This window comes from Onychomys torridus, chromosome 9, assembly GCF_903995425.1.
Source record: "Onychomys torridus chromosome 9, mOncTor1.1, whole genome shotgun sequence".
NCBI lineage: Eukaryota > Metazoa > Chordata > Mammalia > Rodentia > Cricetidae > Onychomys > Onychomys torridus.
This window is the reverse complement of record NC_050451.1, coordinates 13,954,078-13,972,132: the sequence shown is the minus strand read 5'-3', so window position 1 is coordinate 13,972,132 and position 18,055 is coordinate 13,954,078. Positions and strand designations below refer to the sequence as shown.

The 18,055-nt window shown below is 42.6% G+C and overlaps 2 protein-coding genes across 7 annotated transcripts in view; one reads left to right on the top strand and one right to left on the bottom strand.

The window, feature by feature from the left end:
- Positions 1 to 7,871, bottom strand: part of Dydc1 (DPY30 domain containing 1) — a 27,127-nt gene extending 19,256 nt beyond the window's left edge. The window contains exons 1-4 of one of the 2 annotated variants that reach the window (XM_036198566.1): positions 7,543 to 7,871; positions 5,420 to 5,589; positions 4,881 to 4,982; positions 853 to 945 (exon numbers count right to left, since the gene is read on the bottom strand). In XM_036198566.1, coding sequence (XP_036054459.1) covers positions 853 to 945; positions 4,881 to 4,982; positions 5,420 to 5,566 — 342 coding nt within the window. In that variant the 5' untranslated portion in view covers positions 5,567 to 5,589; positions 7,543 to 7,871. The remainder of the gene's footprint in view (positions 1 to 852; positions 946 to 4,880; positions 4,983 to 5,419; positions 5,590 to 7,542) is intronic. The other variant, XM_036198568.1, reaches the window with a different exon arrangement.
- Dydc2 (DPY30 domain containing 2) lies at positions 7,614 to 18,055 on the top strand. 5 transcript variants are annotated; one of them, XM_036198572.1, is made up of 5 exons: positions 10,533 to 10,673; positions 11,867 to 11,951; positions 14,464 to 14,619; positions 14,952 to 15,074; positions 17,685 to 18,055. In XM_036198572.1, the coding sequence occupies exons 3-5, from the start codon at positions 14,473 to 14,475 to the stop codon at positions 17,832 to 17,834; spliced, it is 420 nt and encodes a 139-aa protein (XP_036054465.1). In that variant the 5' UTR covers positions 10,533 to 10,673; positions 11,867 to 11,951; positions 14,464 to 14,472; the 3' UTR covers positions 17,835 to 18,055. The 5 variants fall into 5 exon arrangements, with proteins under 5 accessions (XP_036054463.1, XP_036054462.1, XP_036054465.1 ...); XM_036198570.1 differs by lacking the exons at positions 10,533 to 10,673; positions 11,867 to 11,951 and adding an exon at positions 7,614 to 7,789; XM_036198569.1 differs by lacking the exons at positions 10,533 to 10,673; positions 11,867 to 11,951 and adding an exon at positions 7,614 to 7,825.

The following is an 18,055-nucleotide window of genomic DNA, read 5'->3' as shown; positions in this document are numbered from 1 at the left end:
ACCTATATGTCTCTAAAGAAATATCTTTAATCCCAGCACTCAGGAGGAAGAGATAGGTGGATCTCTGAGTTCTAGGCCAGCCTGGTCTATGAAGTGAGTTCTAGGACAGCCGGAGCTACACAGAGAAACCCTATCTCGGAAAGAAAAAAGAAATGTTTCAAATAATGATTTTTCTCATCTAACCCACTAATAAACATATCAAATATATTTGATAAAATTTGCTTCTGATTTCAGTTTTAATTATGGATTCAATAAAGGGAGTTGCAGTTGGATAGGGGAGATAGTAGCCATAAATACAATCATTGAGAAAGCAGGCCTAGATGGTACACATTTTCAAAATATCGGGAAATATTGGCTAAACTAGAAATTTGACTCTATATCCATATTGCCAATGAAAATTGGCTTTTTTTTTTTTAACTAAGTCACTGCACTGTTTATTTTCATAAGGGATATGAAAATCAACATAAGAACAGACTTTTAAAATGTAAATTATTTTCTTGGCATATCTAACATGAAGAAAAGCAACACACTGCTTTCTCATCCATCCAAATACCTTCAAATCAGCCAACATAATTAACAACAGCTGTCTCCTGACAAACCCATTGACAGTCTTCCTCTAGAAGCCCTTGTGGCTCAAGAAGGCACACATGTGGCTCCCTGCTTGATGCCTATGGTACTGTGCTGCAACCACTGTTTTGAAACAGGGGAGCAGACAGAAAGGCTGAGGCTTGAAGTCCCACAGGTGATGGGAACAGGTGTTTGGGTCCTAGAGTCTTTCTGCTGGCATGGCTGGAAGAAGGAGCCTGAAGAGTCCAGAAGCTTCTAAGGAGCAAACACTCAACTTAAAATTACCTTATTTAATTCTTGTTGAGTTCTCTGGAGTTCTTCTGTCTCCTGTTTCTCTTTTTCTTGCATTTCCAATTCCAGTTGGAATGCCAGCTGCTGCTGAAGAGTCACAAATATTTAAATCATATGGCAGTGGTAAGAGAACAATAGCTAGACATCAACTCTACCATGCTTTCTGTGTGTGTGTGTGTGTGTGTGTGTGTGTGTGTGTGTGTGTGTGTGTGTGTGTTTTAGACAGGTCTTGCCTATTTAGCCCAGATGGGATGTAAGGATCCTCTTGCCTCCACCTCTCTAGTGCTGACATTCCTGGAACCATCAAACCTGCTTATGTGTCACTTTTAAGTCCCCAACTAAATTTTGGAAAACTACAAAAATGATTATATTCAAATAATATTCAGTTTCTACAACGATTTTTTTCCTTAAGCATAAAAAAGAACACTTCTTTAATTGCCAAAAGTAGGAAGTGGTGTATACAGAGTCCAGTTGTGTCTCTTTTGTTCTTAAAACTACAAATAAGACTAGAGTGATTTTTCTGAGATGAGATCTTTATAAGTTTGGCTGGGAGAGAACCAAATCTTGGATGCAAAGCAGTGAGTGAGAACAGTCTGATGACCATGAAAGTGTGTATCTGTAAACACGGCTGATTAACAGCATGCTTGGTCCTAATCCAGCATGCATGTCACACTGAATAGATATCAGCAATAAAGCCTGTGGACCAAATGGCATAAACTCTGGTTTGGGTGCAGCTCAGAAGCCAAGAATATCATGTACATTCTGCAATGGTTGAGGGAAAATGAAATCAAAGGAATAATGATATATGAAAGTTATATAACATTCAAGTTCCAGGATCTGTAAATAAAGCTTTGTTGAGATGCAGCTGGGCTCATTCGATTGTGAATTGTCAGTGACTACATTTTGCTGGCAACGAAAGAGCAAAGCAGTCATTATAAAAGGTCACATGTGGTGCCACTGTGACACTACAAATCAGATAACACTGAACACCAACAGTGTTTGGAGCATCATGATATCACTATGCTGTGGCAATTAAAATATAGACGCCATCACAAAAACAAAGGAACTGGATGCAGTGACATACACTGGTAGTTGCAGCTTTTAAGAACTCAGGACAGGAGAATCTGAAGTTGGAGGCTGATTTGGGCTAATATATTGAGACCTTGTCACAAAGAAACAAACAATAAGAATGGCTATTGACTGACACACTTTAAAGACAAAATGGGGCATGAAATGTTTTCTTACCTCAATAGTAAAATGCAATTTTGTTTTGTTCAATATAATGACACTGCACTAAAAGAATGCAACAAACATCATTCACAGATGATGCACATATCACAATAGTCTTAACTCACATTGAAAGCAAAGGTCAAGGGTCATCAGACAGCTAAGTGGGTAAAAGCACTGTTGGTGAGCCTTACAACCTGAGTTGCATCCCCATAACCCCTGTAAAAGAGGAAGAAGAGAACCAACCCCACAAAGTTGCCCTCTGACCTCCACACATGGGCCATGGTGTACACATGTTCTGCTTCTCACCCTTGTATAAACCACATACACATACACCCTCACAATAATATTTTAAATTTAAAAAAGAAAGCAAATGTTAAAAATAGAAAATTTAAGATTCCTCTTATCACTGCAGAATTTCTTCATAAAAATTAAAACAAGCTTGCAAAAAATATTAAATATCTAAGTAATTTTATTTGTTCTCAAAGTGAGGAATGACATTTGCCAATGTGAGTTCATTTGAACAGTGTTGATTTATATACTCAAAGAAATGTGTCCCCCTGAAAAATTAGTTTTTTTTTAGATTGTTGGACTTTTAGTGAGAAAGCTGGGTGTTAGGTCTCAAACCTGAGACAAATAGCTAACATATCAAAGTGGACCTGACCACCATGTTCTCCCAGCATCCCTCATTCCCTACCTGTTAGAGAGTATGGCTGGCAAACTCCACCCCCTACACTATAAAGTTTTCTAGTCCGGGGGTATTGGGGTGTCTTTCCCTCAGCTGCCCTTCTCTATAGAATCCAGACATTTGGTTACTAGGCCTTTTTCTGTCTACCCTCTACTCTCCTGGCTCTCCCCTCTCCTCACATGGCCCAGCTCAGGGTCATGTTCACTCTAGACTCTCACTGATGTCCCTGCCTCTGGCTATATGGCTATACTCCACCTATAAACTTTCTCCTCCACCATACCTAAGAGCAGTAATGTCCTTCTTTTTTTTTTTTCTTTCTTTCTTTTTTTCTTTTTGGCATTCACTGATCAATTTGTTGACACTGGGAGCAATATCAGGTGTCCACTAAAAACAAGTCAAATGCTTTTGAGAGTTTTCTCTCAGCTTTTGTTGATTTCTGTTTGCTTGCTTTATTTTATTTTTTGACAGAGTCTCACTATGTAACCCAGGCTGACCTGGAACTTCAGATTCTCCTGCCTCTGCCTTCCCAGTGCAGGGATTGTAGGGGTGTACCCAGATTTTTCTATGGCTTTTGTTTAGGAGAGGATGTTCCCAACGTGCCCACAGCTACTCCTTGAAAGCATCAGTGCTGAGTTGAAAATGACCTCAAGGAAGAAGCCAAATCCTCAGCCTCCAACTCAGACTCTTCAGAGAGCACGAGAGAATACTCAGCCACTTCTCATCTTAACCCACTCCCTGTTAAGCCCTTTTGGTTCAGCTCCCCTTCTCCCACCTACTTCTGCCCCCCAATCCACTTCTTTAATTAGCCATTACATCACATGTAGAATGTTACCACACATTCCACACCTGCTGCAAATGAAATGCTTTGGTTTCAACACACAGCAGATTAGCTTTGCTGGCTAACATGGCTAGGCAAATGCCTAATTTCTACTGTAACTAAATTTTATTCCAGTAGGGTGAAGTAGATGCATCAAAGAAAGTGAAGTCTATTTCCATAGTTAACCCATTGTCTTAGGGACAGAGAACATCTGAGACTTCCTGCTTCTCTTCAGTAGAGATAAATCAGCAGTAGAAAAGGACAGGTCCAGTGAATAGCACTGTTATGAATGCTTTGTTTCCAAATGTTACATCGTCCAGATTGAGTATCTTGTTTCAGAAATGCTTAGGACTGGAAGTGGCTCAGATCTCATATTTTTGAGATATTTACATATCTGTAATAAGATGTCTTAGGTATGGCACCCAAGGCTAAACATGAAATTCAATTCCATTTTACCTTCTACCTAAAAGTAATCATATACCATATTTTAATATTTTTTATGTGAAACAAAGTTTATCAGTGTGGAATTTTCCACTCCTTGACACCATGTGAGCACACAGAAGTTTTCATATTTAGAAACATTTTTACACTTTCAAGTTAGAGATGCTCAACAGATAAAGCTTGGTCAACCCACTCTTCCATTCTCCTAAGGTATTATTTCAAACTTTCATCATTCTTTCCATCCTTCCTACCTCATTACTTGATTCTTAAGTGTGTGGTCATGGTTGATTCTAAAGAAGATAGAAACAGTCACACTGAGTCAGCTTTCAACTTTATGTGACAAGACACCCACCTATACCTAGGCCACTTATGCTTGGTCTTCAAGCTCCAATAAAAGAAGGACTCGTCCACTTGTTTTCCAGACCCATTTTCTCTTATTAATGTGGACAGAAGGTTTTAGATCATTTTTTTCTATTTTTCTAATGTCACACACTGTGCTCCATGTGTTCCTAAATCAAAACAAAACCCATTGCCCTTTCCCTCACAAACTCCCTCAAAGCATAATGCTCACTCACCATCCCCCTTCTTACCCACTACACCCCATCCTCATCACTGTTCCTGGACTGATTGTCTGGGCTTTGAATGAGAACCAGCTCAGCAGTGGTGCTATTGACTATTGTATCCTTGGCTTCCACAATAATACACACCCTGGGTTGTCCAGTTACCTCTCGGTACTGCCTCTACAGCAGAGAAGGATGGGGATACTAGGGAGAAATGTCTAAGTGACCAGAGCCAGTGAGTATTTCAGGATGTGGGTTAACTTCAGTCACAGTTGAGCTCTTTTCTCACCTGCTGAAACAAGAGTTCTTCTGCTTTGAGTCGCTCCAGCATTTCCTGCTCCATCATTGCTAATTCTCTCTCATGCTCCAACTCAATCATCTCTCTCTGTCTCTAGCAGTTGGTAAAAAGCAACAGCACATATGCAATCTCAGAAGCATCTCAACTACCAGCAATAAAATAAGGGTTAATAAAATGATTATTTATTCATTTGGAAGCTATATACCAATTTGGGGGAATTTTATGCTTTAGCCAAACAAAGAATGAACAATTAAGATTATACGTTGAATATAAAGAAAAAAGTAGAAAAAGAAAACCAATCTACAGACAAACATGTCAGAAAAAGACAATACTGGAAAGAAAATATTTAAAATTAAAACTGAAGCTTTCTTTCCATTTTCTCTGTTCTCTACAAAATTCACATATTGTCCAAAGTGTTTATATAATAATAGAAATCTTTATAATAAAAAACAAAATTGAACATAAAAATATAGACAAGATGAACCAATTATCATTTTCTTCTAATTTCCTAAAAGGAGATCCATATTTACCAATTGCTCCATGGTCACATTTTCCTTGTACTTATAAATCCACAAGGCTAAATATTCGATTGGATCCATTGGGCGAACTCTTGCCACCTCTGCAAGGCCTTGAGTTAGGCATGTCCCCAGGCACTTCTGAAGGTATATCGACTCCATTTCTAACTCCTAAATAAAATTATCTATAAAAGTTTTTCATTAGAGCCAAAGGTGTTCTGAGTAGACACAGTTAAGAGTAAAGTCAACCTCTAGGTTCCCAAAGAGTATTTTGGTCACAGGGCTAATACCACTGTCTCTCTATGGTGGCAAGTGAACAAGTTTGTGCCCACTCTCAACTGTTTCTCAGTCTTTTCAAATATGAAGACTGCTGCGTGGCCTTTTCTGGGTTGACTATTTCTACTTACCCCAGAAGGATAAGCAAGTGGACAATAACAGGCCAAACAAATGATTCTACCCAAGCTCAGTATTATCACCCAATGAGTTTATTGGGGTTTCTGCACAGAAGCTAAGGTGAGAATATAGGTCCTGGTGGGAAGACTATTCATACTGCTTCATTAGACATACGTGATATGTCTGTCAGATACCTTCTAAACATCAGCATTTGGACCAATAGACTATCTCAGATTTCATAAGGCATAAAAATAAGTAGAGGAGATAATATTAATGACAAATCAGTAAGTACAAGATTAGAACTGAAATATATTCCCTTAATAGCAGACAATAGGGGCTGACAAGCCAGGGAAGCCAAGAAAACCTTCTGTGAGAAGTTGATATTTAAGCTAAGCTCAAGTTTGGTGAAGAAACACTGAAATTTGCTAGGCCAAAAAGAAGCAAAAACTCTAGCAACCAGAGGAGACAGAGTGCCAGCGTGTCAAGATTTGCCTCTGGATCAAGGCATTTTTGCCTCTTGTAGATACTACTCTGGCCTGCAATAGTGATGGGAGAGCAAAACTGACATTGTTGAGGGTGATGTGGTAACATCTAGAAATATCATGATATGTTCACCTTTGCTATTTTTTAATCCTATCTCAAAGGTGCAGTCTCAAGACTGTAAAATGACATGTGGACACAGTGTTCACACCGTTATTACCATAGTCAGACTGGTATACCATACTGTGGAGTATTGTGATAATATAAGGGAATGGAAATGCTCTCTAAAATAGAGAGTGGTCCCCTAGTGACTCACAATGCAGGAGGAGAAGGGTGGTACATAAATTGCTTCTGCCACCAAAGGAATGTATGTTATGTGTGCATAAGTGCAGCCCTAAAGAACTGACGAGCTGATCTCCTATAAAGTTGCCACTGATGCCCTAACCACATAGAGAGAAGTATTATGGTAACCGACTGCACTGTGACTCCATTGTGCTTCTTTGGTGGAAAATCCTCTAGGATAAACTCACTATGTGGACATCTCAAAGCCATTTGAAATTCAGTTACATAAAACATGGTAGATGCTGCAAAAACAAGGAACCTTGGAAAGGGACAATGGCTGTAAGGGGAGAACTCTTATTTAGGAGTTGACCAGGGTCTATCTGGGTTTTCTGGCTGCTGCTTAGCATTCTCAGTTGGGGCTTGCTTGTGGTCCTCTGTCATCTCTGTAACACCTATTTCCTGGCCATGTGAGAAAATAATAGCCAACGAGTGACTGTCTCCCAGGAATCAAAGGGTCTCCCCTGACTTTCAAAGACCTGCTGGCCCGCAGGGCTCCTAACTTACGGCCTGTGCCCCTCAGTCTCTGTCTCTCAGGGTCTGCCAGGTTCCATCTCTCTGTCCTGATGCTCCTCTTTGGTGCTTCCCCAACGCAAATCTGGTGTGCCCTAAGAAATATTATTTCCCAACAAACACCAGTACACATCCAGCTCCACAGAAGAAAGTCCCTTCTCCCAGAGACAGCTGCCTCCAGGCTGGAGTAGCAGCTGTGAGCCACTTCAAGAAGGAGGTCCTCTGCCAGGGCCTGGGAGACAGGGGGCCTGGGCAGCAGCGCTGGATTCGGCACTTGAAACTACAGCAGGCCCCGTTCAATTTGAATTTCAGAGAAACGATTAACAATTGTCTTATACTATGTTTATGCTAGAAAGTAACCAGTTTGCCTGAAAACGAAATTCAACCAGGCAGCCACTAACCTAGACACTTATCTTAGTTTTCCTATTGTGTGGACAGAGGGTGGAGAAGGGGGAGGAGTAAGAGAAGGAGGAGGAACCGGAAGAGAGGAAGGTGGAGAAGGAGTCACCCAGGCCCACCGGCTCCTTCCAGAGAACGCTGTAGAGCGCTCCCTCAGCCTTTCGGGGTGAGACCCACAAGACTCGCAAGGTGTAAATTTGAGAATCGCTTCTGCAGAGACACTAGAGGATCAGTTCTGAGGACACCGCTCCAGCCTCCTTGGTGCGTGCAACTGACTCACGTTCCTGCCACCTGCCCGTGAGTCGCGTCCCGTTGCCTGGCAACGAGTGCATGCTCGTTGGTAGAGCTAGGATTCCATCCCGGAGGGGTGCAGTGGCGACGAAGGGAAATGGAATGGGAACACACGCACGAGGGGAGGGGGCGCGCTCACGAAAGGGCCGGGAGCACGCCATAGCGGGAGGGACATGCATATGGGAGAACCAGATTTGAGTTGGGGAAGCACCAAGGAGGAGCATCAGGACAGAGTAATGAAACCTGGCAGACCACGAGAGACAGAGACTGAGGGGCAGGGGCCCTTAGATAGAAGCCCTGGGGACCAGCAGGTCTTTGAAAGTCAGGGGAGACCCTTTGATTCCTGGGAGACAGTCACTCGTTGGCTTGGTAGTTTTAAGATGCCTTTCAGAGCCTACTCAAGCACAGGCAACTCCAGGTTGTGCAAAGACACCCTCCACCAGGTCCTCCTGTGCACTCTTCCCTAAATGCTGGTTAGTTCTTGTCAATGTGACAAAAGCCTAGATATATAGAAGAGGAAATCTCAAATGAAGAATTGCCTCCATCATACTGACCTGTGGGCGTATCTGTGAGGCATTTTCTTGATTGCTGATTATGTAGGAGAACCCATTTCACTATGGGCAGTGCCTATCCCTGGGTGGACTTGGACTATGTGAGAAAGGTAGCTGAGTCACCCTGGGGAAGCAAACTAGTAAGAAGCATCCCCTTCAGGGTTACTGCTTCATGTTCTTGCATTGAGTTCTGCCTTGGCTTGCCTTGATGATGGACTGACTGTAAGCCGAATAACACCCTCAGCTGCCCCATCCCAACCCCATTTGCTTCTGGTCATGGTGTTTATCAAAGCCAAAGCAAACTAGGACATAGGCCTGGCGGTGTGTGGACCATATTGGGGGATGGGGGGAGATTCCCCATGCTCTCTTGTAACTTATGTGGCCATGGCATTGCTCATTGATAGAGGCTTCCATAAATGCAAGAAGAGGGTTGTTGATGGGTCAACAAAATATGAGCTGTTCGTATCATCAGAGCCCTCAGACATATTTACTGAGTACTTGGTGTGTGCCAAGTGTCAGGGATAGTATCTTCCTAGGACTTGTCACTTTTAAGCAGTGTGGCAGTCACTCAATGACCCAGAAATGGATGTGTCCTGGGAAGGCAATTGGTGGTTCTGTGCCAGGATTCTACACTGATAGAGGCATAGGTCAGTAGCTACAGATTGCACTGGAGATTCAGTATAGATACATATGTCTTGAAGCTGAGATGTTGGTAGTTGCATTTCACCAAGCCCGTCAACAATTTGTCATCAGATCACAGAGCAGCAGGGGTTTGGAAGATGGTTTATCCACAGGCGCAAAGAAAGGATGACCTGCCCCAATCCCCCAGCCTCCACACCTACCCCAAACTTAGTAGCTTTAAACCCAAATGTATACAGAGCTAACCCCTCTGGATGTTTCGTGTCCTTGTCTTCTGGATCTTGAATCACTTGCACATGATCTTGATTCTTATGCTGCTTCTTTCTTCTGTCTTGTCACTGGGCCATCTTCCATGACTGGCCTTTCTGACATCCCTGACAATTACAGCTGTGGCTGTATGGTGGTTTCAATGAGAATGGTCCCCATAGGTTCATATTTTTGAATGCTTGGACCCCAGTTGATGTAACTGTTTGGAAAGTCTGGCCTTGGTGGAGGAGGTATGTCACTGGAGGTAGACTCTGAGATTTCAAAAGCCCACAGCAGGTTCTCTGTCTCTCTGTGTCTCTGTCTCTGTCTCTGTCTCTCTCTCTCTCTCTCTCTCTCTCTCTCTCTCTCTCTCTCTCTCTCTTACACACACACACACACACCTCCAACTTGCAGGTAAGAAGTAAGATCTTAACGACTGCTACCTCACCATGCCTTTCTGCCTGCTGCCATGCTCCCTGCCCCATGATAGTCATGACTCACCCTCTAAAACTGCCCAGCCCCCATGTTAAGTGCTTTCTTTCATAAGTTGTCTTGGTCATGGTGTCTCTTCATATCAATAGAAAAGTAACTAAGACAGCCTGCTTGTGTAATACAATCCATATCTCAAGATCCTTAATCACAACTTCGAAGCTCCTTCTATCATATAAGGTACCATTCACAGGTTCCAGGTTTGAGAAAATGGGAGCCGTTGGAAGCAACAAGCCTTCCAGATGGCTCCTGTGAGCACAAACATTTAATTTGTTAGTGTTTTCTTACTTTCTGGCATAATTGTCTCTGGCTGGTTAGACTTTCTTTGCCCCAACACTGGAACCAACCTCTTCTTTAAGGATCTCTGGTCCCTTAAGTAATGAACAATATTTAATTCCCCTTTGAAGCGGGGTGTGGTGGAGCATACCTCTCATCCATCACTAGGAAGGCTTAGGCAGAAGAAGTACAAGTTCAAAGCCACTCTAGACTACTTAGGGAGTTACAGGCTAGCCTATGCATAGTGAATCTCATTTTTAAAAGGAGAGAGATACAAATAAATACAAGTGTGCTCAGAGTGTACACTGCTTCTGGAATATTTGGGTTTCTAGACTCTAATAGTAATGAGTAATAGAATGTATTTATGTTTTCTATACCAATATGTCTATTTATCCATCTTTAAGCTGAAAATGGGAATATGGGGGCTAGGTGCTAAGGATATATGTTGACACTGTCTTGTTCCATAGCTCATGTTTATTAAATTCTTGCTGTGTGCCAGGCTGGGTGCCTTTTATGTGATTAGTAGCTCAATTTGTCCTTTCAATATTATGAGGAATGTATTTTATTTCTGTTTTCCAAAGAACACCAAGACTCTGAGACACCAAGCAACTTTCTGAAGATCACAGAGCTGTTAAGTGTCAGCAACAGGCCTGGTACAGATGTTTATGGCTTTGCTCTGGTTCACTGTTGCTCCCAATGTGGCATTCAGTCTCAAGCTGCATTACTTGTCACTCTTGACACCTATTAGGAAATCTAGGAGCATCAGCTCCACCTAAAGTGATGCTGTGGGATAGTGTATCAGCAATGGCTTGATGGGCCCATCACTTTCTTCCTTCTCTCTCCCTTAGTAAATGAGCTTCTGTTGTCTATGTCATAGACTAGCTTCCAACCTCACAATAGCACAGCTTGCTGTTTACCCAGAGTTTCTCTGTACTTAGGGGCAAATATGGATTAGTTAAAAACCTTCATCACCCTTTACTAATCACGGGCCAAGCCCTCTCAAGACTGATGACCACTAGGACTCATGGTCTGACATATTCCATCTGCAAAGCCTTAGGAAAGAAGCCCACCTGACTGCAGCAGCTATTGGCAAGTGCGATTTGGTTGGTTCTTTTAAGAAAGGTAGTGCTATGGTTGGATCTTAAATGACCCCCAAAAGCCACATGCTGAAGGCTAGTTTGCCAGTCTGTAGTGTTAGTTCCAAATGAAAATCCAGTTTCTCAAACTTCAAACGGCTGTCCAAATATCCAGAAACAGGCTCAACTTGGACTCCAGGAGGATTTCTGATGGTTAGATAAAAGCTAGCATTTCTCAGGAACTTGTGAAGGCAAAGCTGTTTCCCATACCACTGGCAGAAGAGAAGCCTTAAAAGGCTTCCTGTAGTGCTTATTAGCATACTAAAGTGGATGCTGGCCCGAGGCTCCCTCAGAATCACAGGTACCTGTTTCAAAGTAGCTCTTCTCTCCTCCTCCCCCACTCCCTCCAACTCATGGGCTTCCCTCCCCCCAGCTACTCATTGTTCTTTACAACCCTGCTATTTTCAACATGCTCTCTCTGAACCCCTTCCCCTTTCTGCCATGCCTCTCCCCACTGCTCTGCTCTTGCTTCTCTCCTGGTCAGGTCCAATCTGCTTGCCATGTTCAATCTACCTTTTTCTCTGCCCCTGACCTCACCCCCTCACCCCCCCCCCCCCGCTCTGGACTCTTCCAGATGCCTCTGGCTGTCCTCTCTCTCATATCTACAATAAAAACCTTCTGCTAACCATACCACGGAACTGTCATGTGGTCAGTTTATACATGTAGCACTGTTGGAGGCTGATGGAATCTTTAATGAGTATGGCCTACAGGAAGAAGGTTCATCACTAGAGGCATGGCCTTGAAGGGAATTGTGGGACTCTGACCCCTTCCTCCCTCTCTCCTGACTTTCATGAGGTGAGCAGCTTTGTTCTAATATGTTCCTCCCTACCCTGAAGTTCTCTCTGCCTTTCCAAAGGCCCAAAACCAATGCCAAGTGACTATGATCTGAGACATTCAAAGTCATGGGCAAAAGTAAACACTGCCTCATTTAGTTAATTATCTCAAGTATTTTGTTATAGCAACACAGAGTTTACTAATACGGAAATTTGCACCATGAAATCAGGCTCATTGGTTTGATTACTAGATAATGTGCTTCAGAAATCTTTGGAATTTGTGGAAGGAATTTTGAAAAACTTCGAGAAGCCAGCCTACAATGTTGTAAGCTGTGATGTACCCCTATAAAGCTTGCCTGAGGATCGGAGGACAGAGCCAACCACTAAATTAGACATAGAGGTCAGGCAGTGGTGGCTCACACCTTTAATCCTACCACTCAGAAGGCAGAGATCCATTTGGATCTCTGTGAGTTCAAGGCCACACTAGGCTACATGAGAGAAACAGAGCCAGGCAGTGGTGACACATGCCTTTAATCCCAGGAAGTAATATGGCAGGACACAGAAAGGTATATAAGGCATGAGGAAACAGGGACTCACTCTCTTTAGACTGAGGACTTCATAGAGGTAAGAATTAGTGACTGGCTGTTCTGCTTCTCTGATCTTTCAGTTTTCACTCTGATATCTGACTCTGGGTTTTTTATTATAAGATTTGTGTTACAATAAGCAGAACTTGATGGATAGTTCTGTCAAGGACTCAGAAGACCAGAGTACCAATAAGTAAATAAACTGACGATATGATTACTTGATGGTGGTTAAGAGGAGAGTTTTATTGTAGATGGACAGGAGAGAACAGCCAGAGGCATCTGGAGAGTCAAGAACAGAGAGAAAAAAGTAGCCTGAACATGGCCAAGGGACTTGAACTTGACCTGCCAGAAGGCCTTGAACTTTTGATCCTCTTGCCCTAGGCTCCTCAGTAGCTGGAATTTTAAGCCTTCACCATCAGGCTTGACCTCCATTTTTTCTCAGAAATATGTATTAATAATTTGCTCTTTCAATTTTTTTTGAGAGAGGGACTCATTCTGTTGTTCAACCTGGTTTCAAATTCTTTTTTAAAAGAATATCATTTATTTATTTGTTGACAATTTCACACATCTAATCAATGCATTTTGATGATATCTAGCACAAATTCCTCCTCCAACTCCTCCTGTATGTCTCCAATACAGTCCTTTCCTCTCTTCTCTCCTCTCACTGTCTGACTAATAGCCCCACTGAGTCAGTGCTGCCCATTGGGATAGTGGCTGGTTGTACTAATTTGATCTTGTATAGGTAGGCAGTGAGTTCATATCATGTTATATAATGAAGACAGCATGTCACAGTACTCATCCCCACTGTCTAGTTCTTATATTCTTTCCATCCCTCTTCTATGATGTTCCTTGAACCTTGGGGTGAGGATTGATGCAGATGTCCCATTTAGGACTGAACACTCAATAGACACTTACTCTCAGCACGTGGACCAGTAAGGAGCCCGTATTAACCATTGCCCACTACAGGCAGAAGCTTCCCTGCTGCCTCCAATTCTTTAACCCTCTTGCCTCAGCCTCAAGAGGGCCAAGATTACAGACATATGCCACCTTGGCCCACTTCTTTTGATTTCTGCAGAGGCTCATATCTTAGAGTTTTCCCTATCAGGAGACTTAGGACCTTTACTTTTGAACAGTCCTGGGACTATTAAAGACTTCAGTGCTAGGGGTAGTCGTACATGCATGTAGTTCCATCACTCAGAGAGAGGACTGAGGCAAGAGGATGGCAAGTTCAAGGACAGCTTGAGCCATACTACGAAAACCTGTCTCAAAAGACAAACCCCAAATCAACAGCAAAAGACTTCAAGGACTCTTGAAGATATACCAAATATATTTTTCATAGTGAGGTTAAGTACTCACCTTTGGGAACCAGGGGCAGAGTGTTGTGATCCCAATCTTAAACATCCCCTAAAGGGTCATATGCTAAATAAAGGCTTGTTTGTAGGGCTGTGCCAATATTGGGAAATAGCAGTCTGTAGAAGGGGCAGCCTAGAGAAAGGAAGTTAGGTCATTAGGGTCACACCCTTGGAGAGGAGCCCCCCCATCTCTCTCTGTCTCTCTCTGTCTCTGTCTCTGTCTCTCTCTCTCTATCTCTCCCCCCCCCTTTTCTCTCATGTGTGGGGTTGGAGTATGTACCCCCCCTTTCTTCTTCTCCTCTTTCCTTTCTTCCCCTTCCTGAAGTCAGCTACTCTTACCTACCATGTACCCTCTCTTAAAATGTTTGGCCTCATTATAGGTCCAGAGTGATGGGACCAAATGGTTACAGAGCCACAATAAGCTTTTCCTTCCGTAGTTTATGATCTCAAGTATTGTGTTGTTGTAGTGGAAAACTACCATAAGTGTGATCCAGAAATACTTCATGTTTGTCCTGGAACAAATCTGTTGTTAGAATGGACCTATTTTAAAAGGGGTATCGCATTTGTAAAATAGAGTATCTGATCTGGTGTTTCCCAGGTCCACAGCATGGAAACTGCCTACCTGAAGAAGTGTTTTGGAAACAGCCTGACCCAGGCACTGGCAGAGGTGGCAAGTGTGCGGCCCAGTGACCCAATAGAGTACTTGGCTCATTGGCTTTACCATTATAGGGATGTGACTAATGCTGAAGAAAAGGTGCGTTTGTGTACTGGGCCAGCTTGGGGGGCAGGGGCAGCTTGCTCAGAACAGCTTGAAATCCAAGGCACAGTCCTGAGATGCCCTGGAGAGTTTCTTGGCTCATCCACCACACAAGGACTGCTTAGTCCCAGCTACCTCTGACATGTGAGGACTCTGAGGGTAAGGAGAGAATCTAGCTCAGAGTTTGGAGTTGGGTTTGGAGCTACAGGCTAGCTAATCCTTATAATAGGAAGCAGTTCAGTGGGCCTGGTAGGTCCAGGCCTATCTCAGGTAAGGGAGGGATCCTGTCTAAGGGGTGGGACCTGATTTGTCTCTGTCATATTACCCAGAAAAGGCAAGAGGAGGCACAGCTAAAGGAGGAATATGACAGGAGCCTCAAGGAAGGGAGAATGGCCGAGATGGTGAAACAAGAGGAACAGCAGATTCAGCAGATGTGTGACAAGTGCCATCAGGTAGGAGGAAAGCATGGCAAATTCAGCTCAGCCACCCTGAGGCAGGGTGTCCAGGAAATCCTGAAGGCACCTGGCACTGGACAGAGCACACTGAGGCTAGCCCTGGCCAGCCTATCCCTCACAGCTGCACCTCAGGCATAAGCCAGGCTCATTGACATCTTGTTCATAAAATACTTGACAAAAGAAAAAGGAAAAAGGCAAATTTACTTTAGATTTCAGAAAACGTCATGAATGTGAATATGACTGGCTTTAAAAACTTCAGATTTAAAATATTCTTTCTTTCAAATTCCTTGAAGCCCTTTAAAAATATTCTATATTTCTCAGAGACCAAATTTAATTCTCAATGCATATATTACATAAAGCATTCTATTTAGCATTTTATCTTTTGATTGTGATTATTTATGTGTCAAGCATCAGGTATGGCTTATACTATATTATACACACATCAGTTATTGACTCTGAAGAGTTGAAAGCATCTCTGTTCTTCCTATGTCAAACAGAACTTTAGTCTCCCACAGTCTTCTACAAACTTCTAAAAATTTCACCATTTTACACAGTACCTGGTTAGAGAACTCTCTTAAGTGTAATATTGGGATTGATACCAGATGTCTTCTTAATCATAAATATCTCCTTAGACATCATCAATATGTCCTTGATATCTTAGTGAGGTCCTCTGCATTCACCAGCTTTGCTACCCCAACTCAGAAGACACTAAGCTTGTTCACATTTGATGCTAAGATACTCAGCAATCTAATACACTTTCATAACCAGTGGGCTTATTTTGTAAGGCTGAATGTCTTGTCAATAAATTGAAAGGAAGATACACCAGATTTAGAAGCCTGGACTACATGGTAAGTAAACCTGGGCAAATAAAAATCCTAAAGAGGTGAGACCATATCACTCATGTTGGAGAATCAGCTAGTATGTTCAAGTGCTGGGTTCAATTCCCTAGGACAAAGAAAGGGAGAGATTCACTATGTAGCCCAGGAACTTACTGCAAACTTTTTGCCTCAGCCTCCCAAGTGCTGAGAATTACAATCACAAGCTACCACACCCATCAGGAAGCTGGTTTGATAATACTTTTTGACAATCCCGTGAGTCCAATCAATCCATGTACTCCAAAGTAACTATGAATACGGGTGAATATATTGCAATATATTTTTGTGTAACCCCATTGTGTAGGTCTGAAACTTGAACTTTGTAGTTGGCCACATTTTGCAATATTAAACGTTGAGCATGCATAAAAGGGGACTCACCCTCCAGGGTTTGTTCTTTGAATGGCTGAGATGGAAGCGATGAGGCACTGATGCTTTACCCACCAGACCGTCTCTTCCACCCTCTCATCATTTTTTTCTGGCGATGTCATGCCCAGAAGACAGTGTTCTACAATGTTCCACCCCGTCTTTCTGATCTGACATTCTTTCTACCCACTCTGCTGCCTTGGAAAGGGTGATAGAGCATTAAATAAGCAAGTCACTTATTCTCAGCAGCTTTTCCCTCAACTTCAGGTTGGATCATTTCTGTTGCTCTGCCATGGCCAGCATTCTATTTAGGAATTTCTGTGATTATTTTCTTTGCCTTTTGTGTATAAGTGGCTATGTATGTATGCATACATGTAGAAGTCAGGGGTCAGTCTCAGATGCTATCCATCTTGTCTTTTGGTTTTGTTAAGGTTTATTTATATTTATTTTATGTGTATAAATGTTTGTGTACATGTGTATAAGTGTGCCATGTGCATACAGGACTCATGGAGGCCAGAAGAGGGTGTTGGATCCCCTGAAATTAGGGTTACAGATACTTGTGCTCATCCATGTAGGTGTTGGGAACTGAACCTAGGTCCCCTGTAAGAGCAGCAAGTCATCTTTCTAGCCCTCATCTTGTTTTTTGAGACAGGGCCTCTCACTGCCCTAAAGCTCAATGATTAGGCTAGGTTTAATGATCATCTCAGTGCACTGCAGGGATGCCTGTGCTGGCTTCCCCAGCACTGGGATTACAAACACATACCACTATGCCTTTGGGGGTTATGTTGTTGTTGTTTACTTCATTTTGGGGATCAAGCATGTCCTCCTACTTACACCGCAAGCTCTTTATTGGTTGAGTTATCTCCCCAACCCCTCTATGATTTTTTTTAGTGCAGCTATACTTTTCAACTCTAGAATTCCTGTTTCCATTTTCTCGACTGTCTACCTTAATTTTTACTTATTATATCTGTGTTTCTCCCCTATAGTTTTGAAAGTATTTAAGACTAGTTTAAGTCTCTCTCTGCTATTCCCATCATCTGTGACATTCTGAAATTAACAGCTCACATTCACCTCCTTCCTCATCTGTCTAGTAATTTCTGTGTATGTGCTGAACATTGCAGTGGATATTTTGTAGAGTCTAGAGTGCACTGCATGAGGTTTTACGTGCAGGCTGCTGAGTCCCTGTGCACCACTTTGATCCCAGCAGGTTTGATCTCAAGGGTCTTTGCAGTAGGTTGATTTCAGCAGTAGGTTGATTTCAGCTTTGTTCTTTGTGGGTATCCAGCATAAAAACAGTAGTTGTGTATTCTTTGCTATCCCTGTGTTTAATCTCTTAAAACACCTTCTCTCCTTTGTGTTTTCTCTTTAGGAACTGCTCCCCGAAGCTCTTTCCTCAAACAGGACCTCAGCCCTGCAGGAAGACAAAGCACCTCTTGAGAAGGAGACTAGGGGGCAGACATCTCAGCCAGGTGTCTCCAGTGTGGCTGCAGAAGTGCCTCACCGGGTTTTTACCTCTTGAGAAAATGACCTGCCAAGAGGAACTCTCACCTCAGCTAAGATGGAAGAGACTGAGAAGGAGACAGGCGTCTACAGATGCTCTGGTCTGCTAACCATGAATGCCTTTAATCATGTGAAGTTTTGGATTAGCATGAATGCCTTTAATCATGTGAAGTTTTAGATTAGCTATTGGATAAAAATGAACCCAGAACATGAATTAAATTCAGTAAGTCATCAAACTGA

Coding starts and splice junctions, on each gene's coding strand:
- Dydc2 (XM_036198570.1), top strand. CDS start 14,473: ATGGAAACTGCCTACCTGAAGAAGTGTTTTGGAAACAGCCTGACCCAG. Junction 14,620..14,951: donor TGACTAATGCTGAAGAAAAG/GTGCGTTTGTGT, acceptor CATATTACCCAG/AAAAGGCAAGAGGAGGCACA. Junction 15,075..17,684: donor TGTGTGACAAGTGCCATCAG/GTAGGAGGAAAG, acceptor TTTTCTCTTTAG/GAACTGCTCCCCGAAGCTCT.